At 46.4% G+C, this 25,029-nt stretch overlaps 6 protein-coding genes across 8 annotated transcripts; 3 read left to right on the forward strand and 3 right to left on the reverse strand.

Moving 5' to 3' along the window:
• Positions 1-712: 712 nt before the first annotated feature.
• On the reverse strand, positions 713-4,067 carry wdfy2 (WD repeat and FYVE domain containing 2). Its single transcript, XM_085919677.1, has 12 exons — positions 3,720-4,067; positions 3,178-3,245; positions 2,813-2,886; positions 2,688-2,742; positions 2,477-2,627; positions 2,186-2,298; positions 1,701-1,827; positions 1,523-1,628; positions 1,347-1,448; positions 1,142-1,272; positions 967-1,075; positions 713-894 (listed from the first exon to the last, which is right to left on the reverse strand). The coding sequence occupies exons 1-12, from the start codon at positions 3,854-3,856 to the stop codon at positions 865-867; spliced, it is 1,203 nt and encodes a 400-aa protein (XP_085775803.1). The 5' UTR covers positions 3,857-4,067; the 3' UTR covers positions 713-864.
• Positions 4,068-5,101: 1,034 nt separating this feature from the next.
• ints6 (integrator complex subunit 6) lies at positions 5,102-13,005 on the forward strand. 2 transcript variants are annotated; one of them, XM_085920795.1, is made up of 19 exons: positions 5,102-5,637; positions 5,780-5,857; positions 6,999-7,148; positions 7,852-7,941; positions 8,026-8,209; positions 8,352-8,477; positions 8,563-8,714; positions 8,795-8,947; positions 9,123-9,255; positions 9,335-9,429; positions 9,519-9,629; positions 9,700-9,915; positions 10,031-10,157; positions 10,244-10,386; positions 10,471-10,654; positions 10,729-11,109; positions 11,179-11,272; positions 11,369-11,403; positions 11,532-13,005. In XM_085920795.1, exons 1-18 carry the CDS (start codon positions 5,527-5,529, stop codon positions 11,382-11,384), a joined length of 2,544 nt encoding a protein of 847 aa, XP_085776921.1. In that variant the 5' UTR covers positions 5,102-5,526; the 3' UTR covers positions 11,385-11,403; positions 11,532-13,005. The 2 variants fall into 2 exon arrangements, with proteins under 2 accessions (XP_085776921.1, XP_085776920.1); XM_085920794.1 differs by lacking the exon at positions 11,369-11,403 and having other exon boundaries at positions 5,103-5,637.
• Positions 13,006-13,097: 92 nt separating this feature from the next.
• Positions 13,098-15,581, reverse strand: serpine3 (serpin peptidase inhibitor, clade E (nexin, plasminogen activator inhibitor type 1), member 3). Its single transcript, XM_085920796.1, has 8 exons — positions 15,284-15,581; positions 14,774-14,989; positions 14,384-14,662; positions 14,088-14,286; positions 13,917-14,017; positions 13,760-13,846; positions 13,464-13,547; positions 13,098-13,373 (listed from the first exon to the last, which is right to left on the reverse strand). Exons 1-8 carry the CDS (start codon positions 15,546-15,548, stop codon positions 13,321-13,323), a joined length of 1,284 nt encoding a protein of 427 aa, XP_085776922.1. The 5' UTR covers positions 15,549-15,581; the 3' UTR covers positions 13,098-13,320.
• A 1,208-nt stretch (positions 15,582-16,789) lies between these two features.
• LOC147051272 (uncharacterized) lies at positions 16,790-19,010 on the forward strand. Of its 2 annotated transcripts, none has more exons than XM_085921109.1 (3): positions 16,790-17,360; positions 17,681-17,839; positions 17,978-19,010. In XM_085921109.1, the coding sequence occupies exons 1-3, from the start codon at positions 17,000-17,002 to the stop codon at positions 18,271-18,273; spliced, it is 816 nt and encodes a 271-aa protein (XP_085777235.1). In that variant the 5' UTR covers positions 16,790-16,999; the 3' UTR covers positions 18,274-19,010. The 2 variants fall into 2 exon arrangements, with proteins under 2 accessions (XP_085777235.1, XP_085777234.1); XM_085921108.1 differs by having other exon boundaries at positions 17,666-17,839; positions 17,978-19,004.
• On the reverse strand, positions 18,760-22,161 carry fam124a (family with sequence similarity 124 member A). Its single transcript, XM_085921110.1, has 4 exons — positions 21,992-22,161; positions 20,483-20,514; positions 19,681-20,408; positions 18,760-19,450 (listed from the first exon to the last, which is right to left on the reverse strand). Exons 1-4 carry the CDS (start codon positions 22,045-22,047, stop codon positions 18,899-18,901), a joined length of 1,368 nt encoding a protein of 455 aa, XP_085777236.1. The 5' UTR covers positions 22,048-22,161; the 3' UTR covers positions 18,760-18,898.
• A 385-nt stretch (positions 22,162-22,546) lies between these two features.
• tsn (translin) lies at positions 22,547-24,853 on the forward strand. Its single transcript, XM_085920813.1, has 6 exons — positions 22,547-22,758; positions 22,889-22,982; positions 23,101-23,197; positions 23,407-23,522; positions 23,608-23,687; positions 23,998-24,853. Exons 1-6 carry the CDS (start codon positions 22,693-22,695, stop codon positions 24,220-24,222), a joined length of 678 nt encoding a protein of 225 aa, XP_085776939.1. The 5' UTR covers positions 22,547-22,692; the 3' UTR covers positions 24,223-24,853.
• Positions 24,854-25,029: the final 176 nt, after the last annotated feature.

Genomic DNA, 25,029 nt, shown 5'->3' on the forward strand with positions numbered 1-25,029 from the left:
ACAGAATGTTCATATGGCCCATCATACATTTTTTTTTTTTTTAAATACAGTTTGAGTCACCAACCGAAAAAGTCCTGCACTATAATGTGATGATGTTCATCGAGTATTACACTCGCACAGTAAGACTCAGCAGATGGAATGATTGCACCTCATTTCCACCAATCAGCACACATCGTCCCTTTTTTTTTTTTTTTTTTGTGCACAACCGCTTCAACCAAATAGTTTTAGTATAAGCGAGATTGAAGCTGACCTGTTAGTTATAAGCCAGACTTCTATTTGTGTGATTCTCTTTTTCCTGCCAGGAAAAACTAGAAACACAGCTAGATAAACCTTTAGAGAAATCCAGGAACCTTTTTTTTTTATTTTTTGACGAGCTTTACAGCTACAGAGAAGACGTCATGAAAAGTTCCTGGAGCTTCAGGCTTTTATTTTGGTGCCCCTTCACATTTGAAGGAAATAAACTTAAGTGCTTAGTGGAATGGACGTTATAGATTCCCCCCCAAGGCGATTGAAGAATACCCTTGATTAAAAAAACCAAAAACAAATCCATCGCTCTATATTTTCCATCTTTAGATGGTACTCCAGTGCATCGACATAGACCACACAGCAACACTGACATCAGATCATAGCTGATGAGAATTCATGATTGTGTGTTTTCTGCTCTTCTTGCATTGACACACATTTGAAGAATAAATAATCAAACTGTACACACCACTCGTGTGGAGCTTACAGGTTCCCACCCATGAACGCCCACTATCCAAAAATGGCCTCCGCTTCCCTTCCCGTTCTGCCGACGGCTGCCGTCCCGCGGTTGGCGTGCGGAGTTTTTCCTGGCCTTAGTGGGAGGGGGGGGGGACGGGGACGTCATGATACCACGGGCGTCATGTCCCAAAGCTAAGTGACACACGGACAAGATAATGTCAGTCACGCTTTCGTAATGAACTACGACGTGAGCTCCCGGCTTACCTTGACCACCTTGTCGGTTCCGGACGTGAGCAGACAACCTGTGGTGGGATCGTAGTGCAGGTACACGATGGCGTGCTTGCTGTCGTGGAAAGTAGCCGTGGGGGCGCGACTGGGGAGGCGGAAGACAAAAATTCAAGGGGAATGACTCGACGCAAGATGGCGGCGGGTGGCTTACTCCTCGTCCGTGATGGAGGCGTGGCAGCCGTCGCACACGCGCACCTCGAACTCGAAGCCCATGAGCGGGATAGTGGAGCGCTTTGACGAGCACTTGCCGCACAAAGCCTGACCGCACTTCCTGCAGTGATGCTGAACAATTGATAGACAAATATGAAAGTGGGGAGGGGGGTCCAAATAATTCCACCGCTTTTTAATTTTGGTACCTGACGTAGGCCAATCTTCTTGCTGTCCCACATCTGCTTGAAGTTCCAGAAGAAAGGCTGCTCACACTTTTGACACGAGTCGCTGTCAAGCCACTCTGGAGTCTACACACAAATGAAGAAATGAAAAATCACACGTACAAATGAGCTCATAAGAAGCGACTTTTTTTTTTTTTTACCTCTTGTCGCGTCACGTCCATGTTCCAGATGACGATGGCGCCGTCGGCGCTACACGAGATGAGCTGGCGAGTGTGCGAGGCGTAACACAAGCCCTGCACCTTGTCGCTGTCACACGCGAGCGCACGTTACGTGTGGGACAAACGCGACACGTGTAATCGACGTGTTTTGTACTCCTACTTGTGGCCTTGCAGTTCGATGGCGGTGCCTTTGCGACCTCCGATGTCCCACATGATGATGGAGTGGTCGGAGCTGCCCGAGAACAGAACCCTCTGGGCTGGGTCCCAGCACAGTGCGGTCACGTTACCTGGAAAGAGGTGGGTAGTCTTATTTCATCCACACCCATGAAAATACTGCCCCCTAGTGGAGCACGGGGGATACTACGGAACAAGGCCACTATTCAAATGTGCTTACTTGGCACTTATCTTCCAGCCAAAAGGTCACGGCGGTCATTATGCACACTCTGTACTGAAGAATAATGATCGCATTCATGACTTGTAAACTAGGGTTGTCGTAGCTCGGGAAATTTGATTATAGTTGTTTTTTTGAATTTGGTTTCAGAGTAGGTTTACTTTTAGTTTTTGTTATTACTTGTAAGATTAAAAAAAAAAAAAGATAGTGACATTAAAAACTCAATTCAAATATTTTTTCAAAAACGTTTGTACCAGTGTGTCCCTTGAAGGTGGTCACCAGGCTGCAGCTATCCTGCTCCAGCTTCAGAATGGTCACCTGACCTGACTGATCACCGACAAAGGCGTGTCGGGTCTCGACGTCGAACCTTAGAGAATTGAGTTAAGGGCAAAAAAAAAAAAAAATCCATGACAACAAACAATTGGTCAGACAGTTTGTCAGATAGTCAATGACTTGATTAGATAGTCAGATCATTATATCAGTTGGTCAAACAGTCATGTAGTCAGTCGGGGTTTTCATCAATGAGAAGCCAACAGGCAGGATACTGTAGTCCAGACACCCAGGCCGAGGTGTGGTACGATCCCAGCTGCTGTCCGCTCTCCGAACAGTGCCAGGTGAAGGTCTTGTCCTGGCTGGTGCTCAGCACCCACTCCATCTCCAGAACAAACACCACCACCGTCACTCTGCCCTGGTGGGCTACGAAGAACATCCGTGCCAATGACATACAAGCACAACCAAACGTTGGAACCTACTCACCTTGGTAGGTGTGTGTGGGAGTCATCTTATTGTAATCCTCAGACAGGATGAACTCCTGGAAATACCAAAGAGGTGGTGTTAACATAGAGCAACATTTCAAGACAGCCATCCAGGCGGTTACTTACGCAAACGCTTCCGGTGTCCATGCCCACCAGCAGACGCCTGGTCTCCGGGTTAAAGGTCATGCAGGAACATGAAGCTGGACGCACAAACACGCACGATTTGAATGACGTCGTAGGAATGTTGAAATCTTTCTGAACAAGAAGTCATTAACTGCGTGTTTGCTTTTACAAAGTGAGTAAAAGGTTAACTCAAAAAAAAAATCACACCTAAAAGGAGTTCGGAGTTAAAACATACACAAGCACAAGGGATCGAAAAGGAAAGCGACTGAGCTCAGAGTTTGGAAGTGACGAAAGAAGCTTTTTTGCACTTTGTCCACAATAACGTCAATCATTTTCGATATAAAAAAACAAAGCAGAAGCAAACTCACATGGCATCGCGTGGTAGACGCTGGGCCAATATTGACCGCTGTCCCGTTTCATCCAAACCCGAATCGTCCTGTTTGGGTGCAAAAAAATGAAAAATTGTTTTGATTCAATCTACAGCAAGTCTGTAAGAATATGAAGGCCTACGGTGGCCAACAAGTTCCATACTAGTTGCAAACTAAATGACTACACTACTCCTACTAATTGGACTATTAGTACGACTACCACTTGCTCTACCAGAACTAAAAACTGTACTACAGAACTTCTCGTTAAAGGTACACGGCGACATAATACGATCGTGATCCTCTTCCGTACAATACAGACGGATTTGTTTTATTGTAAACATTCCAATTTAGCATGTTGCTAACTAGCATGCTGGTCAGGATACGGATCTGATATGAATATTTGTCCAAATATATGTATGGGCGAATGAATATTCAAGCGGGGTTGTGAGTCCGTAGAGAGGGGGGGAAAGGTGCGAAGGAGGAGGGGCGTCAATGGCGCTTCCAAAGCCGGGGACTGCGCGTCTTCCAGGCAGGCGGCTCACCTGTCTTCAGACACGCTGATCACGCCGTCCTCCTTGGGGATGATGACCGCCGCGCTCACCACGTCCTGGAAGGCGTCGATCTTGCTCAGCAAACAGGGCTTCCGAACCTGCGGTCGCGGCTCGGTTTCGGCCGCCATGCTGCTACAGTCATGCGCAAACCCCCCCCACGCCGGGAAAGCGTAGACCCCCAAGCACGGATCAGAGAGAGTACGAATCACGGGCTGCGATGGTTGTGTGTCGCGGTGCAGGTTGCAGTCACTCGGGGCCTGACAGTCGGTCCACTCCGTGGTGGGGTGGTGGGGGGTGCCAATTGTCAGCTGACACTACAAGCGCCTCAAACGGCGACACCTACTTCCGGTCATCAAAGTAAAACTTCCGGTACAGAAAACTAAATGATCAGTGATTTTTGTATAATAATAATAATAATTATTATTACTATTATTACGAATAATAGTAAGAATAATAATACCACTACCGTTGACCCCGACTACTACTACCGGAATTTCTTCAAACATTACTGCTAACAAGTTGTAGTGGTACTTCCAGAACCACTACTACAAGTCTACCACCATTACTAACACTACCAGTCTATTACTATGTTTATTGCTAGACCTACCACATTTACGACAAGTAAAAAAAGCATTAACTTGACTATCATGTTTATTTGCTTTTTTTTCATTCTTCTTTGCTCTGTCATGTTGGTTGATAACAATTCCCGAACAAAGCTTTTCTTTTACTTCCTCTTTCATTATCAGGACTATTTCCGTTTCGTTTATGTGGAAGTGGTGGTGTTTACCAAGGAGCCACGTCATTATGCAAATTGTGTGTTGCACAATCGCACTCGCCTTCTGCTACTGCTTGAGTGTCATATGACAAATACAGACAACATCTAAGTCTTTCACACATTTCTTTCTGGCGTGTAAACCAAAATAAAAGTGTCCCAAGAAGCGTGCGCCATTACTTCCTATATAAAAGCTGCTGCTGGATCTGTCTTTATGCATTTTTGCACATGGGAAAATGAAGAATGCTTTTTGTCCTCTCCGAGCTGCAGGGCGTGTGATGACGTTATCAATCCAACTCACTTTTACTTGTTTCAACCTGTGAGTTCGAAGAGCGTCACAAGTGTCGTTAGTCGTAAAGGGTACACCGTGGTATACAGTCTTCACTGGGTTTAAACTACGACATTGCATCGCCGCGTGTTTTGTGCCACATGACGCATGAACACGAAATGATTCTTTGCATTTTTGCCTCTGAGCAGAGTGAGCATGCGCAGAACGATCTAGCGACCCCTATTTGAATATGGAAATCAGTTAGGGCATAAAAGCCAATCAGAGCACCACGTTTAAAGCATGTGACGTTAAAGAGGCGGGGCCGGCGAACCAAGCTGCCAGTAAAACTGCCAGAAGCCGCTCGGTACAGTCAGTGTAGAGAGAAGCAGGGACCTACAGTGAGGGCGAACTTTGTCGCGATGAAACTTAGGACTATTCGCAAAATATTGTCAAAATTGCCAAAACCCATCGTGAATCCAAGGGCTGCCCCTCGGGTGGGAGTTATTTAGCTCAGTTTGCCAAGCGGGGGGCCTCGCCACTCACTCTTCCGACACTTTTTTTTGTGTGGTGGAAAGAATGTGTGAGACAGACAGTTAGCCGGCTAGCTAGTTAGCAGCTAGCTAGCTAGCCGAGGAGGTGACACGGGCGGCAGGCAGCGAGAGAACAAAAGATTTTTATTTTGATTTTTTGGGGGGATGGTCTTTTTGGTTGTGTATTGACACCCAAGTCCATGCAGAACGTGTTGTTAGCACCACAAAATGCCCGTTTTACTTTTCCTGGTAGACACGTCCGCGTCCATGAACCAGCGCAGCCATCTGGGCACTACCTATCTGGACATAGCAAAAGGCGCTGTTGAGACTTTTATGAAGGTACTGTACTGGCGGGACCCATCCCGCTCGGCTCGGGTGACAATTCCTCTTTTTTTTTTTTTTCTGGCTCAACCTGTCAACAACAACAACCAAAAAAAAAAGTCCAACTCTTAGGTCTAAATCTTCTCTACTATCTCCACAGCTCCGAGGCAGAGATCCGGCGAGCCGAGGGGACCGGTACATGTTGGTAAATTATGAAGACATTCCGTTCGGGATCAAGGTAGAGTTCATGTTCGGCTCATGTCGGCTTTACACTGGCCCAGACTGATCGTGGTGATGAGTGTCCCCCTCCCTTCACAAGGCAGGCTGAGTGTGTTGTAAGCTCCCCTGAGAAAAAAAAAAAAAAAAGAGTTCTCACCTCAGAAGGAAGCTCGCCGTCCATGCCCCCTTTAAAACATGGCCGACATTTTGTACAGAGCACAGAGGAACTCTGGGAGTTATTTTTACAAATACATCCTTGGGGTGGGGGGCACACTCACAGACCACTACTAGTTGTAACTCTTAATATTACTATGCTGCAACCACTATTAAGTATCACCATCCCCACTTCTACTACCACCCATACTCCACCACAACCACTACCACCACTGCTACTAATACCACCTATAATAATACTTGTACTTTTACTGCAAACAATAGTCTTACTACCTCCCCTAATGATACTACTACGTTTTCTGCACTACTTCTACTACCAGCACCTGTACTGCTACTGCAACCACTACTAGTCCGACTGCCATTACTGATATCACTACTACAGTCACTACCACCCAAACTAATTACATTGTTCACTATGAAATATTATTGTTTATAATAAGTAATTACCAGTACTGCTTCTCCTAATTCCACTGCTACTACCATCTTTATTAACATCACTACCACCGCTATTACTACTTTAAGCCCAACTATTACTGCTTTGTAATACTACCCTAAATGCCATTACTTCTGCTACTACTGCTACTATCTCTACTATAACCACTAGCTACGAATACTTACAAGTACCACCACCCCCAATGAACCACCATAGGAGGACTTGTACAAGTAGTAATATCATAACATTTAGATCACGTATAACAGCAAACAACAATCTAATGCAAATGCATTTGTGGATTTCCCCATTATTGAATCAAATTTTTTTTTCATACACTTGCTAATGACTAACAGTGACGAAACCTGCTAGCTTGTTAGAGCTCATTAAAAGTAATAACGCATCTAGGAATGTTATGTGCAGCTGTAGATGAAAGGTCCCAGCCTTCCTACTGTCAGAAGTAACCACGAAAAAAAAAGAAAAAAATATGTTGGCTGTGTTTGAAGTTAGAATGAGCATGTCATTAACCTGATGTGTGGCTTTTCTGTGTGTGAAGGCGGGATGGAAAGAGAGCCACGCCACGTTCATGACGGAGCTGAGGAATCTGCAGGCCACCGGACTCACCACCGTGGGCCAGTCACTGAGGACCGCCTTTGACCTACTCAATCTAAATAGACTAGTGACTGGCATTGACAACTACGGGCAGGTAGGTGGCGCTCAAGTGCCACAAGTCCCTAAAAACACTCGGATCCCCCTCCCGCCCACCCCAACCCCCAGTCCTCCAAGCATCAACCATGTGCATACTGTGACAAAAACACACTCATAATGCCTATTTAATGTTTTTCATAACAGATGGGGACACCCTTACTTTTGTTCATGAGGTGCTAAAATCACACTTATATGTAAATGATATAGAATTGGGTCAAGCTATATTGAAAAATGTTTACAAAAAAACTTAAATTAGGGAATATGAAAATCTCAGGTTTTGTTCGTTAATGTTTAATGTTAGGTCACACTAATATGAAAAGTGCCTCCTGCACCGTGTCGGGCGAAGAAGATGGGAGGAGAGAGGGCATAATCCCAACCTCATTAGTAGGAGAGGAGTGATTGTGTCCCTCAGTGATAACCACCATGTACTTCATCTTGTATTAGCAACCAAAATGAACTGTTGCTTAGCAACAGTGGAAAGCCAGTTTAACTATCACCTCTAAGCCTCATTAGTGGAAGACAATAAATATCCTGATTGTTTAAAAAGCATTTGGGCTTAAAGAAGTGAAAGTTGCCGCAAAAGTAATTGGTTCTTTTTTTTTTTCTTTTTTTTTTTTTTTTACTGCTATCTTGATAGCGGATTCCTTGTTTTACAAATCTTGGAATTAAAACACTTTGCTTTGGTTTCTTTGTCTCGGTAGGGAAGGAACCCTTTCTTTCTCGAGCCCGCTATCATTATCGCCATCACCGATGGCAGCAAGTTGACCACCACTGGGGGTGTCCAAGATGAGGTCAGTGTTGACAATATCAATCGAAAGTCACCATTTTCCATGGAAAAGGCACATACACAAAAAAAAAAACGATTTATGTCGCAGCTCCATCTCCCCCTGACGACGCCCTTGCCGGGCAGCGAACTGACCAAGGAGCCCTTCCGCTGGGACCAGCGTCTGTTTGCGCTAGTGCTGCGGATCCCCGGTCACGCGTCGGTGGAGCCCGATCCGGTCGGCGGCGTCCCGTCCGACGACTCGCCCATCACGCCCATGTGTGAAGTCACTGGAGGTAGGCAGATCTCAAACCTGCGCCTCCAGTTGAGTCATGTGCTTCGAAGCGAAACACATCATTCCGGTCACGAGACGAACTTTGCGACTGGTTCACCGACTCCAAATAAGAACATGTATTTTGTCACGGTTTATTTTATCAGGGCGTTCCTACAGTGTGTTCTCCCAGCGCATGTTGAATCAGTGTCTGGAGTCTCTGGTCCAGAAGATCCAGAGCGGGGTGGTCATTAACTTTGAGAAGACAGGGCCTGACCCTCCCCCGTTGGACGGTGAGTCTCGTCCGGGCGTCCCCCCTGTGTAGTAAACGTATCTCGTGTAGTAACGTCTTTGATTTTTGGGGCGGGCGGGATCCAGATGCTCCACCCGAGGCATTAAAGCCTGGCCCTCAGCCTTGGCACTGCTGCCACAAGCTCATCTACGTCCGGCCTAATCCCAAAACGGGCGTTCCCATCGGACACTGGCCCGTACCCGAGGCCTTCTGGCCGGACCAGAACTCCCCCACGCTGGTAAGGAACATGAAGAGGTTCAAAGAGGAAAATTCCAATCCACTTGATGTTTGAATCTTCACTTTACATTCATCGCCCAGCCCCCCCGCTCGGCCCACCCGCACGTTCGCTTCTCCTGCCTGGACGCCGAACCCATGGTGATCGACAAGGTTCCCTTTGACAAATATGAGTTGGAGCCCTCGCCGCTCACCCAGTACATCCTGGAGAGGAAGTCTCCACACACCTGCTGGCAGGTAGCGTGCCCTCCAAGCTCCCTGCAATATAACTTCCAACGATTAACCGATTAAGTCACTTTCCAAAAGGTTGAAGCAAAATCTTTGCTCTGAAGCGACCCCAAGTGGACAAAATGAATACCTGCATTAACATACCCCAATTTATATCAAGTTTTTTTTTTTTTACGCTCCTCAGGTGTTTGTTTGCAACAGTGCCAAATACAGTGACCTCGGCCAGCCCTTCGGCTACCTGAAGGCCAGCACGGCGCTCAACTGCGTCAACCTGTTTGTCATGCCCTACAACTACCCCGTACTTCTGCCGCTTCTGGGTGAGACACAAAAGCAAAGGAGATGGTGAAGCAAATAGAAAGACAAGAATAGTACAATTGTTTGCGTTGTTTACCGTAGACGACCTCATCAAAGTGCACAAGTTCAAGCCCACGCTCAAGTGGCGGCAGTCCTTTGAGAACTACCTGAAGACCATGCCTCCGTATTACATTGGGGTGGGTACCCAAAAACACACAATTTTTGGCCGTTTCGTTTGGGCTCTCTATTTGGTCCGCTGACCTCTTTGTCTTCCCGTCTCCCACAGTCCCTGAAGAAGGCGCTGAGGATCATGGGAGCTCCCAACCTTCTGGCTGACAACATGGAGTACGGCCTGAGTTACAGCGTGGTCTCCTACCTCAAGAAGCTAAGCCAGCAGGTTCGACTGGAATAAGCCAACTCGCTTTGCAGGCTCTGTCCTGTTCTCATATGACATTGTTTACTTCCAGACCAAAATGGAATACGACCGCCTGATCGGCTCCATCGGGAAGAAGGCGCTGCCTGAGTCGGGCATCAAGGTACGGTGGCGGGGCGGCGGCATCTCGCTAGCACAGCGCAGAGACTTCATCCAGCAACTTCAGAGTCTCTCGGGTGATGCCCCGGCGCCACCTCTGGAGCTCAACCCAAAAGAGTTCCAGGGCTTTCACCTGGCGCTCCTCAACAAGGTCAGCCTATGTCACTTTATTAAATGCACAACTGGTTCTCTCACTTAATGAACTGCATCGAGAGCCAGCATTTATTGGCTCTGCTGATTTCTTCCATATCCGATGTCCTCTCCAGGGCTTCAAGCCTCAGAGCTTCCGGAACCCTTACGACATTCCCCGTAGTCACTTGCTGGACCAGCTCAGCCGCATGAGGAGAAACTTTCTCAACACCACAGTCTGCACACTGCGAGGCTACGACGCAGGTATTCAGACTGTCGCTCACCACCAACGTACATCTGAAGTGTACTTAAACGCTAACCGTGATGTCCGTCTGTCGTCTCCTGCGCAGATCAGCTCCACAGCGTTCCCATCGCTCAGATGGGGAATTACCAGGACTTCCTGAAAGCTGCTCCCCAGCCCCTCCGAGACGCCGACCCCGAGCAGCCCAAGCGCCTTCACACCTTTGGCAATCCCTTCAAGCTGGATAAGAAGGTTCTCCAGTTGACCCCATCTCCAAAATCTAGACCTGCCGCTTATAAATCTTTTAACGCGTTTGTCTTGGTTTTCCTCTCTTAGGGCATGATGATCGACGAGGCTGACGAGTTTGTGACCAGCCCTCAGAATAAAGGGAAGAGGCCGGCAGACAACAATATGACGGGCGGCGGGCCTAAGAGAAGGCGCTGCATGTCACCCCTGCTGCGCCTAGGTCGGGCCTACACGCCCCCCATTACTCCCCCAGCCAGCCCTCGACCAGACTCAGGTGAGAGAACCTGACGGTTGTGAACAAACGATTCTTCTTTTTTCGGCAACACGCTCATTTCAAAATCGTTCCAGACGTGGACAACAGCGACGGAGAACCAGAACTGATCATCAACCACCTCAACCAGAACCACTGCAGCGGCGCGGACTCGAGCTCCGACTCGGACACCTTGGATCCCGCCGACCCTCAGGAAAACCACTCGGACTCGCAGGATGACCAGCACCGAGACGAGGAGGAGGAGAAGGAGGAGGAGGAGGAGGAGGAGGAGGAGGAGGAAGAGAACGGTCAGCTGGGTGAGGAAGAGGAGGCCAGGCCAGAAGTGATCCTGGCGGGGGAGCACCATCCCAGGTACCTGTCTCCCACCACTCTGAAGAAACACATCCACACCGAGACCACCAAAGTCAACAACGAGCTCAAGGGGCTCATCACCAAGGAGATCAGGAAGCCCGGAAGACGTATGCAACTTCAGAAATATATCCTTTTTTGTTTTTTTTTCCTAATAAATACTCATTGCTTCTTTTCAGACTATGAGAAGATCTTCTACTTCCTAAAGCAGATCCAAGGCACCTTGGAAACGAGGCTCATTTTCCTCCAAAATATCATTAAAGAGGCAGCCAGGTACTTTTTTGTCTTTTGGTGAAATACAGTGACAACTTGACTTGCAAGATTTTTTTTAACCAATTCCTGGTGAATTTTTTTTCCCTTTTTCTTTAGTCAAGAGCAAGCTTGAGATACGCTGCACATTTAGGGTGTGCACATTTATGCAATCACATTTTCTTAGTTATTTTTCTACTCTCTATCGTTAAAAGATAAAAAAATTTGAGTTGTACAAGGTTCTTTTTTTCTCCATTCTAATCTGTTTTTCCCCCATGCCAAGATTCAAGAAGCGCGTTCTGATCGAGCAACTGGAGAATTTGCTGGAAGAGATCCACACCAGGTCCAACAACACCAACCACGTGGATGCACTCTGACCACCGCCTTGTCCAAAACTGAACTCCTAACCAACCCACTAACAAAGAGGACTTCTATTTTCTATTCGGCGGATTTTCAGCCCGGATGACGTGAGTATTCTCCAATGACGGACGTGACGACTTCCTGTGGCGTTTTGGAGCAAACGGGTTGTGGTTTCCGTGAAACCGAATTGCTCAGTCGTCCCACCCGCCAATCCAGAACCTTAAGACTGCTCGTACGGCTTTTTATTGAAGCGGCACTTTGAGGGTTTTTCTTTCAAATTTGACTCTCCACCAATACAAGCACTCCTTGTTATTGATCCGACAAATAGATCGACAGGACTGATCGGCGGGCAACTGTCGGGCATGTCAACTAATTGATGAGTTGAACAAAGGTATCTTGGAAACAAGTCACTGGTGACCGACAGTCTAAAGTTACTTGATCAACAGATGTTTGACCAAAGGGCGACTGACTGACATCTGCAAATCCATTCACTGGACAAATGACCGACTGGCGACGGAACGGTCGACCGAAGGGCTACGGACATTTGACGACCGACTGATGTCTTGCAAGCAACTGTCTGTAGACTGATGGTCAGTTAACCCATGGATGACTTTCTACTCGACCTGACGGGAAACCAAAGAGCAAACGAGCGGCCGGCGACTGAACGAACTGAAAAAGAAGTGACCACGAGTCGACTGACAAATGACCAGGACAAACTTTAGCGAAGAGCTATCGGACCGGCGACCCACGGACAACCTAAGAGCAAATAAATTTATCAACAGGAGACCGTAGATCAAACGATCTACGACCTACTTAAGCTATGCGTGTCACACGGCGAGCAGAAATCGATGCGATTGGTCGATGGTAGATTAACAGGGACAAAAAAAGCTCAGGAAGTGGCATAAAATCTTGAACTCTCTCACATGCACTTGTGTACAATTGCAGACTTATTTAATGTCATTGAAAAGAACGCCTTGTCGTAGATGTGATTTTCTTTGAACGAACGGCTTAAGAAATCTCCAAACCACGCTAACATGAGTTGCTTTGTCATTTTCTTTTGGGCGGGCTCTGCGAAACACAAAAAGGCAATTCGATTATTTCTTCGGGGCGGGTTGTGTGATCTCTAGAACCATGCAAAATCAGGACTTGCTTTCCAACCGGGACCAAAATCTGCCATAGGTGTGTTTATTTGTTTTTTTTTTGTTTGTGAGCAGGCTACCAAAAGAGTATTTTGAATACACTGTAAAGTTGTACATAATTCTAGAGTAATATTTAAAAGATGTTGTCGTGGTGGAGAAAATAATAATGGCCTTTTTGTAAGTATTTCCATGAATAAAAGTCTCTATTTTACACTGTGAATGGCCACCGTCTTAATAAAGTCTCCCAAAAGACGTGAATTTTGATGACTGTCTTTGTCGGTCGGGAAAATTTTTTTATTATATTTAATCAAAACATTACTCCGATTAAAAAAAAAAAAAAAGGGCTTTTAATTATATAAAATGTTTTAAGAGTGGAATAAAGCATATCATTTTCAAAAAGTCCAACAAACACTTTCTGGATGAAAATGTGAGAGTGCCACAAAAGAACCAAAATACATAGCAAGTGTAAAAAAAATGTATTAAAATTTTATTTACACATTTACAAAAATATGATCTCTCTTTCCGGAAATGCCTGCAAAATAAATACTGTGTGCACGTCACGTTAAAAACATCTCAAAAGGATTGGTCGGCGGGGTTCGTCACTCTGCCCATGAACAAAATGGATCCTGTTGAAAAATACACAAAGTTGTAACTAATCACTTAAAGGGACATGTTGAGGCTAACAAAAAAAAAGCTAATAGCCAAAAACAAAGTACCTGTTTTAACGTGTCTCAGCAGGAACAGGAACGGCCGGTCTGCCTTGAAGACGGCAGAGCGGGAACGCTTCAGTAACACCATGGCTGAAACATGGCATCATTTTCAATTTATTACAAACAACAAACGGTTCAATTCATCTGGAAATTTACGACAATATAACCATAAATACTTCAAATATTAGGATGGTATAGTCAGTAGCGTTGTCGATAATACAATCTTGTGGGGAAAAATCATTTCACAACGAAAAAGTCCAAATAATCTTCTGGCAAAACGTAAAAAATCTTTTATGTCTTACCTGTGGAGGCAGCCGCCTTGGTCCCTTCCTCCGTGACTTCGATGGCAACGTCATGGAAGGCGTCGGATATGTAGAGCGAGTCCTCGGCTACGCACACAAACGACCGGTCGGATTATTAGAAGCGCTCTCAGACATGTTCGCATAACCGGACACAGACCTGAAATCCCAGAAAAGTCCGCGTTTGACGGGTTGAAGGCATCTGCGATTCCCATGGCAGGAAGTGTGGACTTCAAATTCAACTTTTTCTGCATCTTGAACCTAAACATGCCCAAATTATAAGAACCGGGAAAAAGGTTTGTCCTAATGACAATGCCCAACGATTGGTCACCTGGGCAGGAAGACGTCCATCTTGGTCTTGCGTAGACCGGCCTGCCAGGAGGCCACTTGGCGAAAGCTCAGCTGAGCCTCCAGGGAAGACAGCGGGGTCTTGCGGTCCACAGGGAGGACCACCTGGAGGCTCAGGGACATTCCAGAGTAGGGAAGATCCAGGACCGAGTACCTTTGGTTAAACGGTGTTAGGAACTGACCTGAGCAGGAACAGAAATGTCTCCATTTTAGACTTGCAGCAAAATTAGTTATTGTAGTTAAAGAAATCACCAAAAATGACAGCAAGATGTTCCTTACCAAAGTAGACCTCAGTGGACTGATGCATCATAGGCACTTTCACTGTGGTGCCGTCCAAGAGCAGAAAGTGGAGGTTGTGCGTGTTGACAGTGTGAAACTGTTTTTGCCAAGTGCCCTTGAATGCAACTCTGCTCAACAGTGCCATCTGCTGGCCGGATGGCCATAATGTCGATGTCGAGAGTGACGACAACGATGTTGAGGCCTCAGCCTGTTGAACTTCACCAGAGCCAGATAAATCTCCGCTACTGCTTCCTGCCTGTAGTGGGAGCCATGCCTCATCTGTACACAAGTAACCATTGCGCATGCTCAGTACTTCACGTGTTTCTATGACAACCAAAAGATGCGGATTGTTAGCAATTAGCCTGTTTACATGTCAATTGTTAGCATTACCTCGATGTGAGTCGTTCTGTTGCCGGTGATCTCTCATCACACTGACATCAGCCCAGGTTTCAACATTATGCTCAAATCCGGCAGCTAATTTAATGCTGCTCTGCACCAACAGGACGCACGTCTGCTGTAGCCACGCCTCCTTTGACGTCATTGGAGTGCTGCTGCTGCTGTTCACCTCGCCTTGCCACTGCCGCAGGAGCTCTCGAACGTGAGCATCTACGAACAAATACACAAAATTCAGCCGCTGAAATCATTTTCACTGAGCAAAACATTTCAATTGTAATCATTGCGTGTGGGGGCGGGGCATGACGTTAGACTTAGTTGACTGGCAGCTCTCGCCCCGCTTGTAATTAACCACGGTGACCTCTTAACCCGACAGCTTCCAAGCAGGCGTGTGTATAATGAGATTAGCCGGGCGGTGCGTGGAGGCAGGTATCACAGCTTCGAACCCTCCTCGGGCGAGCCGCAACCCCGCCTGGCACCAATGGGGCCGGCCGCTCTGTGCCGTACCGTTGACGTCGTAGCCCAGGCCGGCTTCCAGCTGAGCTCTGGTGTTGCCCCGGGCACCCAGTTGCAGGAGGCCCAGGGCGGCCGCCACGCCGGACGGCGACACCACCAGGTTGGTGTCGGCGCGGCCCTCAGACACGGCACGGTACAAGGCCATGGCGAAGCTGCCCTGCCGATGCCTCAGGCCGGCCTGCGGGCCGCTGGTGCTGTGGACCGGTGACCCCAGGCAGAGTAGAGCCAAGATGGCACAAGCGGGCAGACAACACATCTCAGTGTTCAAAGGTTCTGGAAAAGGAGAAGAAAAACTTTCACTATGGACATGCAAGGAGTGTGCAAAAGTATTGGATCCGGGCACAATAGGACTTTGAAAATAATCAGAGTATTGTTTTTATTTTTGCTCACCTTAATAACAATAAACGATTTCGGTGAACCTACAAAGGAACAATGAAGGAAAGGCGTACCTGTGAGTGTTGGGATGCTTCCTGCTTGCAGTCGTCTGCTTGAGTTATGAAAGCACTTTAAAAGGGGGGAACCCTCAGCTCCGAGCTACTGCTGAGGCTGCCGGCGGCGGCGGACTCTGGCGGCGACGTCCGTACCACCGAGTTCCGTACCAGCCGCCCACCCGCCGGCCGGGGGTGCGCGCCCTGCTCCTCAGCCGCAAGGAAGCCGCCGGGTGGGCGGAGCTGTCATAAAAGCCCCCGCCCTCACGTGCATGACCCCTCCCTCCTCCGCAGAGTCCACTAACACAAATTTCAGAACATAATATACTTTTTTTTTTTTTTTTTTTTAAAAGTCTTTCATGAACGTCAAAGGCTCTTTTTGATAACCACCAAATGAACCTGCATGTCTGTTTTGGGAACATGTTGTAGTGGAGGCACTCATGTTGTTTGTGGTGGCCTACATGCTGGTGGATTAGGGGTGACCACTGGCCGGTGACGGCGGGCCGGCGTCGCAATCGCGATGTGCCAGGTACGCCGCTAAGGATTAGACGCGGTGGAGCTGCCCCACGCCGGCTCCGCATCACGGCGACAAGAGCGTGGCGGGAAAAGGAGCATGGGAACGAGCAAGGACAAATTCCAAACTAGGTGGGAATGTGAACACAATTTTAATAGGCAACACGCCACAATGTCCAAGTATTTTCCAACCTATGGCTCAGTAGTCCTTATGTAATACTCAGTTATGAGTTAACTGTTTAGTATTGCATTAGCAACTGTTTTTGTGACCCCTGTGTGAGGTTTGACCTTGTGACAAACTATGTTGAGTCAAATGAATATATAAAATGACTGAATAAATGATTTCTATTTATGAATCATTTCATATCATTCATAAATACAAACGATTCAATACATGAATTTAGTTTTTTCTCATGAATTGAATAAAAAGAGAGATTCAAGAAATTGTTAAATGTGGCAGTGATTAATGAATGAATCATAAATATGACCCACCAAATATTTACAAATAAAGGGCATTACGTAATCACTCAAGTAACGTTCAAGTGCGGAACTGTAACCAAACAAATGTGTGACGTCATCAACTGCCTTGCTCGTTCATTGGTGGAGAATTCCACGCTGTGACGTCATCACCAAGCGACCGTAGACGATTATTTACACCAGTGCATCCGCAATCCTGTCTGGTACCGAATTATCCGCAAACCCGTCTGGTAACAAATTATTTGCACATTGTCCTTTGGTGTTTTTCTCCACCCTGCCCTGCCTGGTGATGGCGCCGCAGAAAATCATCCCGTGGTCGGTGAGCGAGGTCACGCAATTCCTGATGCTGGTGTCCGACGAGAAGATCCTAGTGGAACTGGACGGAACTCGCAACGAGAAGGTGTACCGCGAGCTGGCCCAGCGACTGGCCTCTTTTGGCTACAATCGGACTTTCCGCCAGTGCCGCGAGAAACTCAAGAAGCTCAAGAGCGACTACCGGGCCATTAAGGACAACAACTGCCGCGGAGGCTCCAATCGCAAGAGCTGGAAGTGGTTCGGACATATGGACGCCATCTACGGACACCGGGTTCGGGACAGCTGCAGCAACCTTAGGGACGACTCTAATTTCCTGGAAGTTATGATGGGGAACGGTATGCTCGACACTAGAATTGTTACTTTTAATAACCTAAATCCAAATAGTTTCTGTACTTGGATCTGAGCTTGACTATTAATGTCTGAACACTTCCTGGTATAATAATGTGATTAAATATTTCATTTAAAATGTATCAAATAGATCGATTACAATTCTAGTAAATAATTAAATTGATTTATAATAGGTCAAATTTATATTCGATGAATATAAATTGATATATATTTGATCTTTAATATATTTGACAATTTATTTATTCCTATGAATAAAACAAGTTTTCTTTGACAAAAATAAAATTCTTTCAAGACCTGAACCCCATAGTGCAAAGGCCAAAACTGGAGGATAGCACTTTGAGCTCCAAAGGCGACCCCGCTGTCCTTTCCGAATCAATGGCCACCCTGCCTCAACACTCCGAGATGGACTCCGACGCAGAAGAAGACGACGATGTCAGTGTGCCGGAAATGTCATCGTCAAAGCGCAGTAAGTGCTGCTGCTGCTACTACATTGTGAGTCAAACAGAAACCGCGATAAAAGGATCCCAAGAGGAAACCATCCAACATGACACACTGTGCTGATGTCATTTCTACTTTTCTCCGTTTCCTGTCCCCCCCCCACAAGATGGACGTCGGCGGGCGCCGCGCGACTCTGACCTGGCGGCTGTTCTTCGTGATATTCACTCGGCTGATGTGGTTCACCATCGCGTAGAAGAGGCGCAGCAGGAGCGCGCCGTCCGCCTTCAGGAACTTCAGCTACAGCAACGGGCTGAACATTTTCAGCTAGCTCTGGAGGAAATGAGATTGTCCAGGGAGACAGAAGAAACTCTCAGGAGACAGGAGCTGGACGCAACCAACGCCTTTAACCAGGCCTTCTTGGCCATGCTGGGGAAACTGGTGGAGAGCTCCAACTCGCAATGACCATAAATGGCCCAATGGTTTGGCGGCGTAGGACAAAATAGTTGGAAGGTGGAGGTTGAGCAAATACTGGGAAGCTTTTGTGAAGTTGGTAACCAGTGAGGATGACAAATTTCAGAAGGTACCAATGAGCTTGCTAAAATTGTGGAACCTTGAAGCCATGTTGACAAAATGGTGGAAACCTTCCATTGATGTTGACGAAATGGTGGACGTTACACAAGAGGCTGACTTAATAGCGTAACGTTGCAGTGACAAAATAGAGACGTTCTCGTAATGGTCCATCGACTAAAATGGCCGAACGTTCTCGTGGTAAAAAGGGGGAAATGTTTCACTTAACAGAAATGCAAAATATAAAATATTTCAGTGAGAAAATTTCTGATGTTATCCGAATGTACATTATAGTTTCCGTCCAAGTCTATCGGGCCAAAGTATGTAAAAAAGTTTTTATTGTTTAAGAAATAAAAAAAACATTTGTATTTAACTGTATAACTCTAAACATAATAATGTTCATTAAATATAAATTTACACATTGTAGCAACATTCATGTTAGGGAAATAGAACCATGCGTGCCTTCCACAGTGGAAATATACAAAACCACCTAAAAATAGTAGCAGCAGTGGAGTCCACCTCAAATGTAGAATTCCTCAACTTCTTCTGCACATCCTTCTACAATCACTTCATGGTTATCGCCATCGGGTGGCGCTATGGAGCTTTTCCCCTCTTTTGTCCTCTTTGGCAGGGCCGTTTTGCCTTCTGGATCAAGATGCTGGTAGTGGGAGGCCGGCGGGAAGGCTTGGTGGACGTAGGCCGACATCACGCTGAGGTCCACACCGCCCATTCGGACCGTGGTCCCCGTGTCCACATCCGTCTCCTCGGCCCCCACCAGGGCATCCACATTGAGGCGAAAGGGAGGAGCGAAAGAGGCGCTCCGCTGGAGAGAGCGGCTTCGACGATTCTGGCGAGGCGGGCTGGCCGGGGGTCCCGGCGAGGAGCTGAGGTTGGGCAGCGAGAAGAGAGATCCAGAAAGTCCGCCCCGTCCTTCTGAGGGAAGGCACCACTCAGGATAGAAGTCCTCCTGGTTGCAAAGTGGGAGGGAGCGCAGAGACACCTGATGATGCAAGTCCCTGTGGCGGGGTACTGCCCGATGAGGATGGCGACGGCTCCAGTGAGCACCTTGCACCTGAACGAGAGAAACAAAGAGTTTCCAGAAGCTTAGGAGCATCTGTCACTTGAGCGTCCTTGTCAGCACACATTAGCACATGGTGAGCCCTCAATAGCGCTAATGGACTGATCCTTAATCTGATTCCACTTTCCAAACTAATCTCCCACCACCTGGACCCTAACTCTGAAACTGATAGTGACAGAAAAATGCACGGCTGTGGATGTCAAGTCCAAACTGGAAGTTCTGACCTGCAGTAGTATTTTATTGCCATCGTAGTCTTGCGTCTGCCACCTCACGTCACTGATGGGCCGGCAAGCGTTGGGCAGGAGCGGCACCAGGGCGCCCACGTCTCGCACCCTCACCTCCATCACCGTCGCGTCCAGCGGTGCCGAGCGCCTCCCCCTGGGCAACCTTCTGAAAGCCATCTGGACCTCCAGATGGGGGTTGGCGTAGACCACCAAGAAGCAGAAGTCGGGTTTCTTGTGTGCCAGCCGGCGTCCCAGCAGAAGCTTGTACAACCGCACCGTGTGGGCATAGTTGTCATGGCAACAGTACAGGGTCATACGTAGTGTCCCTTTACCGTAGCGGACCCTCCTCAGAGCCCACGACGGAGTGCCGGACCCTAGCGTAAAAAAATCCTGCGTGGACGCCGCTCCCAAGCGCCGCCCGCCGCTCACCTCTTCGCTATGATGATAGCGCCAAGGCGGAAGCAGCAGCTCCTGGCCACCATTGTTGCCCTCCTGGAGGAACAAAATGACCGCCAAAGCCGGTTGAGGAGCATTGTGGCGGTGCTTGGGTCGAATACGCTCGGAGGAGGCGGCGCGTTCCGACACCCTGAAGAGCTGCAGCTCGGGGTGCAGCCACGCCAGAACGCTATCCGTAGCCCGCTGAAAGACGTCGCCCTCGCCCGGGTCCGCTATCAGGTGCACGCTCACCAGGAAGGGATCCCGCTGGAGGTCGCCCATCCAAAGGTCGCCTCAACAACAACAAGACCAAAATCAGCATTTTGATTCTGACTCTTTTACTTGTGCCTTTTTTGGTTGGACTTACTGCTCGTAGATGACAAGGGACTGTAATCAGACCTGCAGAGGATCAAGTGGAATGAGAGCATTCATATTAATATGATTGTAAGATAGAAGAAAATCTAAATTGAACTTGAGGTGGGGAAAAAAAACACGCCACAAGGAAATGAAAGAGGGTCACACCCGATGAAAGGTCACCGGTCAACGTCAGGGCACACAAACAATGGACAGGTCGCCCTCTCGCCAGCCTTTCTCGGGGCGTTTTCACTCCAAATGGTTTATTGCCTTCTTTCCGTAGACATAAAATCAAACAGGGGAAGGATGCAAAGAGGAAAAACGACAATAAAAAGACGTCAAACTGACAATTTGGAGCAGACAGAAGGAATTTAGTGAGCCGCCCGTCCACATCCAAAGGCAATAATGGCAGCCAGCAGTAACAAAAACAACAACACACATGAGGCTTGACTCTGCTGTGACCTGCCAGCTTTGGATCAAGACCAACCTTCTTCCTCAACTTTCTTGGAAGACACTCTTAAAATCCCAAACCCTCAGTTCCTGTGTGGTCCCGTCTGTGGAATAGCCCGGGCTGTCATTAAACTTTCAAGCTCCGCCGTCCAAAAACGTCCCCAAAATGCAAATAAAAGATGAGAAAGCAGGAATGGCGTTCTGGATTGATTTCGCTCCAATTTTGACAATCAAAGCGTGCGAGGAGAGACGCCGTAATTCTGGCGGGAAATTCCCATTCAGTGTCAAAAAAATGTCGACTTTGATTTAAAACACGCATTTGATGACAAATGGACAAATCCAGTGTAAAATCCACCAAAGCAGAAATTCACTTTGCTTTCCCCATTCTGAGTCAAACCTCAAATGATGTCATTTAATCCAAGCGACCTGCCATTAATCCCTTTTGGAGGAATGCTTAATTGAGATAGACACCATGCTGGCGGGTACAGATTAGGGACATGTCTCACGGTGACGTCACTGCATAGACACGCACACGGGTGGCTAATAGAAAAGTGAGCATGTTAATCCTCATTGTCATCTGGATTAGTCAACACACATCTATAATCTACCACAATAATAGGGACGGACGCCTGTGGAATCTGATGGGATCCAATACGGCAATATTTCTTATATTTGGGGGAGGATTGTAAAATCTTTTCAAAAATCTGTTTTTGTCATTAAATAAATCAATTATACTTGTAACGATTTTAATAAACACGTCTGGAAGAACAAACATGCTGCATGCCACCATCTAGTGGACATGTTTCATTTTTAATTGAAGGAATAGAAACGACTTGATTAAAAAATAAATGTATTTATTTCTTGTATTGGATCCAATAAGATACTTCATTCTTGCTTGTTTGGGTCACAACAACATACCACTCGTGAAGTCCATTTATTAATGTCTGAAAAACATGCATTTGAATGATTATATTAAAAATCAGAGTCCCATGTAAGTCATGCATGTTATTATGCATAGCGGGGCATCTGGTAGTGATTTTGATTTCTTCTTTTTTTTTTTTTTGCTACTCACCCTGCAGTTTCTGCTCCCGAATCCACGCACTCATCTTCTACAGAATTCTTTTCCATCTCAATAAGAGCAAATTGAATGAATGTTGACTGTAGCGAGGAGCATGCTTTGTTTTGTAAAAGTTGCCAAAAATACAAACAAGGCGGGAGTGTTGACGGACTTGAGTCTGGAGTCAGTCTGCGAGCAACGTCACAAGCAGCAGGCGACTGGAGTCAGACAGCGGTGCGTTCAAGGCACCGTAGGAAATCTAAAAATGTTTCGTGTTTGTCCACATTTGATCCCCTTACTTGATTTACGGCTAGAGGTGACGTAAATATTTAAGGTAGAGTAGTTTCACGACACAAAATATGTACTTAGCGGTAAAAGTATGACGACTTCAAATCCATCATCAAATTTAAAGACAACGAGCTATCACCGAAGAAACATAGTTATTGTATTTTTAGGAGATAGATAAATTGATACATAGATAGATAGATGGATAGATGGATGGATAGATGGCTATATTTCTTTTTTTTTTTTTTTTTTTTTTTTTTAAATCGCGTTTATGTGACGTCATATCTACGCGCCTCAATAAGGCGACGCTCCGGAAGCGCATGGCCATCAGTGACGTTTCGCGGGTACCGTCTTGTCTTTTAAACAGCCCCATTCAACCACACAGACAAAGCGCCCGTCTCTTGTTTTTAGTTTAACAGTAGAGTTTCGCCATGTCGGTCAGCGACATGTTCTCCTACATTCAGGGCTTCCTGAGCGCCGACCAGGACGTCCGAGAGGTAAGAAAAATAACAGCGTCGTGTTTAGCTAGCTAGCTAACGGCTAAGTTATCAGCACTAAATAGCCGCTGTTAAGTGTCACGTGTGTTTAGCTGCTTTCAACATTTGTTCTGTTTTTTTTGTTTGGTAGGACATCCGAAAAGTGGTGCAGGTGTTGGAGCAGACCGCTAGAGAAATTCTCACTGTTCTCCAAAGTGTACACCAGCCGTCTGGATTCAAAGACAGTGAGTTTCATACTTCCCCATCTATATACCGCTATTATCAACCCCCAAGTATATAAACGGCGGTGGCTCACTGTCTCCCTTTTAAAATCCAAATGTTCTTCATTTTGTCTCTCAACAGTCCCTGATAAATGTTCAAAGGCCAGAGAATTGTTTGGCACAGTTCAGACGCACATTGCCGACTTGAAGACCAAGTTCCCTGTGGACCATTATTACAGGTACATAGTATCAGAACTCCTAAGAGATAGATGTTTGGATTGGAATCCATTTAAATGCTATTTACTGGGGAAAAAAAGGGGCAAACTTTCCAATTAAAGTATGTTCTGTCATTGTTACTATTAGTTCTCAACGAGGCCATAAAAAAAAATCTATATGTAATGCAAATGTGATTTATTATTCTGATCACTATTTTTCTAATTCACGACAGGTTTCACGAGCACTGGCGCTTCGTCTTGCAACGTTTGACCTTCCTGGCGGCTTTCGTGGTCTACCTGGAAAGCGAGACCCTGGTGACTCGTGAGGAGGTGGCACAAATTCTGGACAGTAGGTACACGTTTGCGTGTCTGTCTACGTGTGGCGTTGTCACCGTTGTCATGGCACACACCCTCATTGTGTGCGTGTGTTTCAGTTGAGGTGGTGCGAGACAAAGGCTTTCATCTGGACGTGGAGGACTACTTGGCGGGTGTGCTGATCATGGCCAGTGAACTGGTGAGTCCCCCCCAAAAAAAATCAGAATTTGCATAATCGTGGTCATTTGCATATATTCGTGTTGCTCTTGAGTTCCGACACAAAGTTTGACTTGCGTTCAAGTTCCGTTTTGAGGGAAATTATTTGAAACACACTAGCAGCCAAATACCCTCGGATGAAATTTTAACGTGAATACAAAACGTTAACATGCGTGCAAAACAAACAAGATGAGTCTCAAATAAGCAGTCTAAACAAAAAAGCGTGTCTTTTATTTACCCTCCGGTCCTCCTGGGGGCGCCTTTAATTTTGCGTCCTCCTGCTTCTTGACCAGTCACGCTTGGCGGTCAACAGCGTGACCGCAGGCGACTACAACCGCCCTTTGCGCATCTCCAATTTCATCAACGAGCTGGACTCGGGTTTCCGTCTGCTCAACCTGAAGAACGACCCCCTGCGCAAACGCTACGACGGCCTCAAGTATGACGTCAAGAAGATCGAGGAGGTGGTCTATGACCTCTCCATTCGCGGACTCGCCAAGGAGGCCAAGAGTGAGCAATAGGAAACTTGTCATCGGCAATGCTGGAAGTCCAATTTGCCGGGTTCTGACTGAGGGGCCATCCTGGATGGACGTTAGCCCCGGTCACTTTGCCGATCAGTCGTAACAAAAAAAAAAAAAAAAAAAAGCCTAGTTGCGTCTTGACACTGTTACGACCAACCAGTATTGGGGACACACTAGAAAGAAAAATTGAGTGGGAATAAAGTCTTAATATTACAAGATCAACGGTTATGTTTATTTCACAGTTGGCCAAAAAAAAGTACTCATAATGATCTTGAGTAATAACCTTATTACTTTAAAAGAAAGAACACTTTTCCCCCTGCATTGGTAGGTTTTGCAGTATTGTGCTTTTTTTTCCACCCTTGGGGAAAACAATACAACTTTTTTCATGTAATATTACAGTATTCAAATTTTAGTGTTGCATAAATAGGCCTAAATTCTGCGTGTGTGTGTGGGGGGGTTAGATTTAGATTTTAGATTTCTTTTTGCATGCAAATCTATCCTCAAAATAGCCTTTTCTTAAAAAAAAAGAAAAAAAAGGCACTTTTCTCTTGAAGATAAAACTTCTATTATTTTGTAACATGCTTTTTTTCCTCAGTAAAAATGATAAAAATCAACTAATTTTGTAATATTAGGTCGTTTTTCTTATTTAAAAAAACCCAGGCTATTATTCTCATAGATGCAGATATCTCTTTTCTACTCAAATATGGTTATAACAATGTTTTTCTTTTTAGTGTGTCCCTAAAACACCAAAGTAAATCTGGCATGTTGTTGTTTTTTTTAATTTCCAGAAACAATTTGTTGCCTTTT

The sequence above is a fragment of the Syngnathus leptorhynchus genome, chromosome 9, assembly GCF_054491065.1.
Source record: "Syngnathus leptorhynchus isolate UIUO chromosome 9, UIUO_Slep, whole genome shotgun sequence".
NCBI lineage: Eukaryota > Metazoa > Chordata > Actinopteri > Syngnathiformes > Syngnathidae > Syngnathus > Syngnathus leptorhynchus.

Coding starts and splice junctions, on each gene's coding strand:
- ints6 (XM_085920794.1), top strand. CDS start 5,527: ATGCCCGTTTTACTTTTCCTGGTAGACACGTCCGCGTCCATGAACCAG. Junction 8,948..9,122: donor CTCCACACACCTGCTGGCAG/GTAGCGTGCCCT, acceptor TACGCTCCTCAG/GTGTTTGTTTGCAACAGTGC. Junction 9,630..9,699: donor TCAAGAAGCTAAGCCAGCAG/GTTCGACTGGAA, acceptor GTTTACTTCCAG/ACCAAAATGGAATACGACCG.
- LOC147051272 (XM_085921108.1), top strand. CDS start 17,000: ATGGCGCCGCAGAAAATCATCCCGTGGTCGGTGAGCGAGGTCACGCAA. Junction 17,361..17,665: donor GGAAGTTATGATGGGGAACG/GTATGCTCGACA, acceptor AATTCTTTCAAG/ACCTGAACCCCATAGTGCAA. Junction 17,840..17,977: donor AATGTCATCGTCAAAGCGCA/GTAAGTGCTGCT, acceptor CCCCCCCACAAG/ATGGACGTCGGCGGGCGCCG.
- serpine3 (XM_085920796.1), bottom strand. CDS start 15,548: ATGTGTTGTCTGCCCGCTTGTGCCATCTTGGCTCTACTCTGCCTGGGG. Junction 14,287..14,383: donor GTCCACTGAGGTCTACTTTG/GTAAGGAACATC, acceptor GTTCCTGCTCAG/GTCAGTTCCTAACACCGTTT. Junction 13,374..13,463: donor GCTGAGACACGTTAAAACAG/GTACTTTGTTTT, acceptor ATTTTTCAACAG/GATCCATTTTGTTCATGGGC.
- wdfy2 (XM_085919677.1), bottom strand. CDS start 3,856: ATGGCGGCCGAAACCGAGCCGCGACCGCAGGTTCGGAAGCCCTGTTTG. Junction 3,246..3,719: donor ATCAGCGTGTCTGAAGACAG/GTGAGCCGCCTG, acceptor GCACCCAAACAG/GACGATTCGGGTTTGGATGA. Junction 1,629..1,700: donor ATCGAACTGCAAGGCCACAA/GTAGGAGTACAA, acceptor CGCGTGTGACAG/CGACAAGGTGCAGGGCTTGT.
- tsn (XM_085920813.1), top strand. CDS start 22,693: ATGTCGGTCAGCGACATGTTCTCCTACATTCAGGGCTTCCTGAGCGCC. Junction 22,759..22,888: donor CCGACCAGGACGTCCGAGAG/GTAAGAAAAATA, acceptor TTTGTTTGGTAG/GACATCCGAAAAGTGGTGCA. Junction 22,983..23,100: donor GCCGTCTGGATTCAAAGACA/GTGAGTTTCATA, acceptor GTCTCTCAACAG/TCCCTGATAAATGTTCAAAG.
- fam124a (XM_085921110.1), bottom strand. CDS start 22,047: ATGGAAAAGAATTCTGTAGAAGATGAGTGCGTGGATTCGGGAGCAGAA. Junction 20,515..21,991: donor TCGGGAGCAGAAACTGCAGG/GTGAGTAGCAAA, acceptor GATCCTCTGCAG/GTCTGATTACAGTCCCTTGT. Junction 20,409..20,482: donor TCCCTTGTCATCTACGAGCA/GTAAGTCCAACC, acceptor GTTGTTGTTGAG/GCGACCTTTGGATGGGCGAC.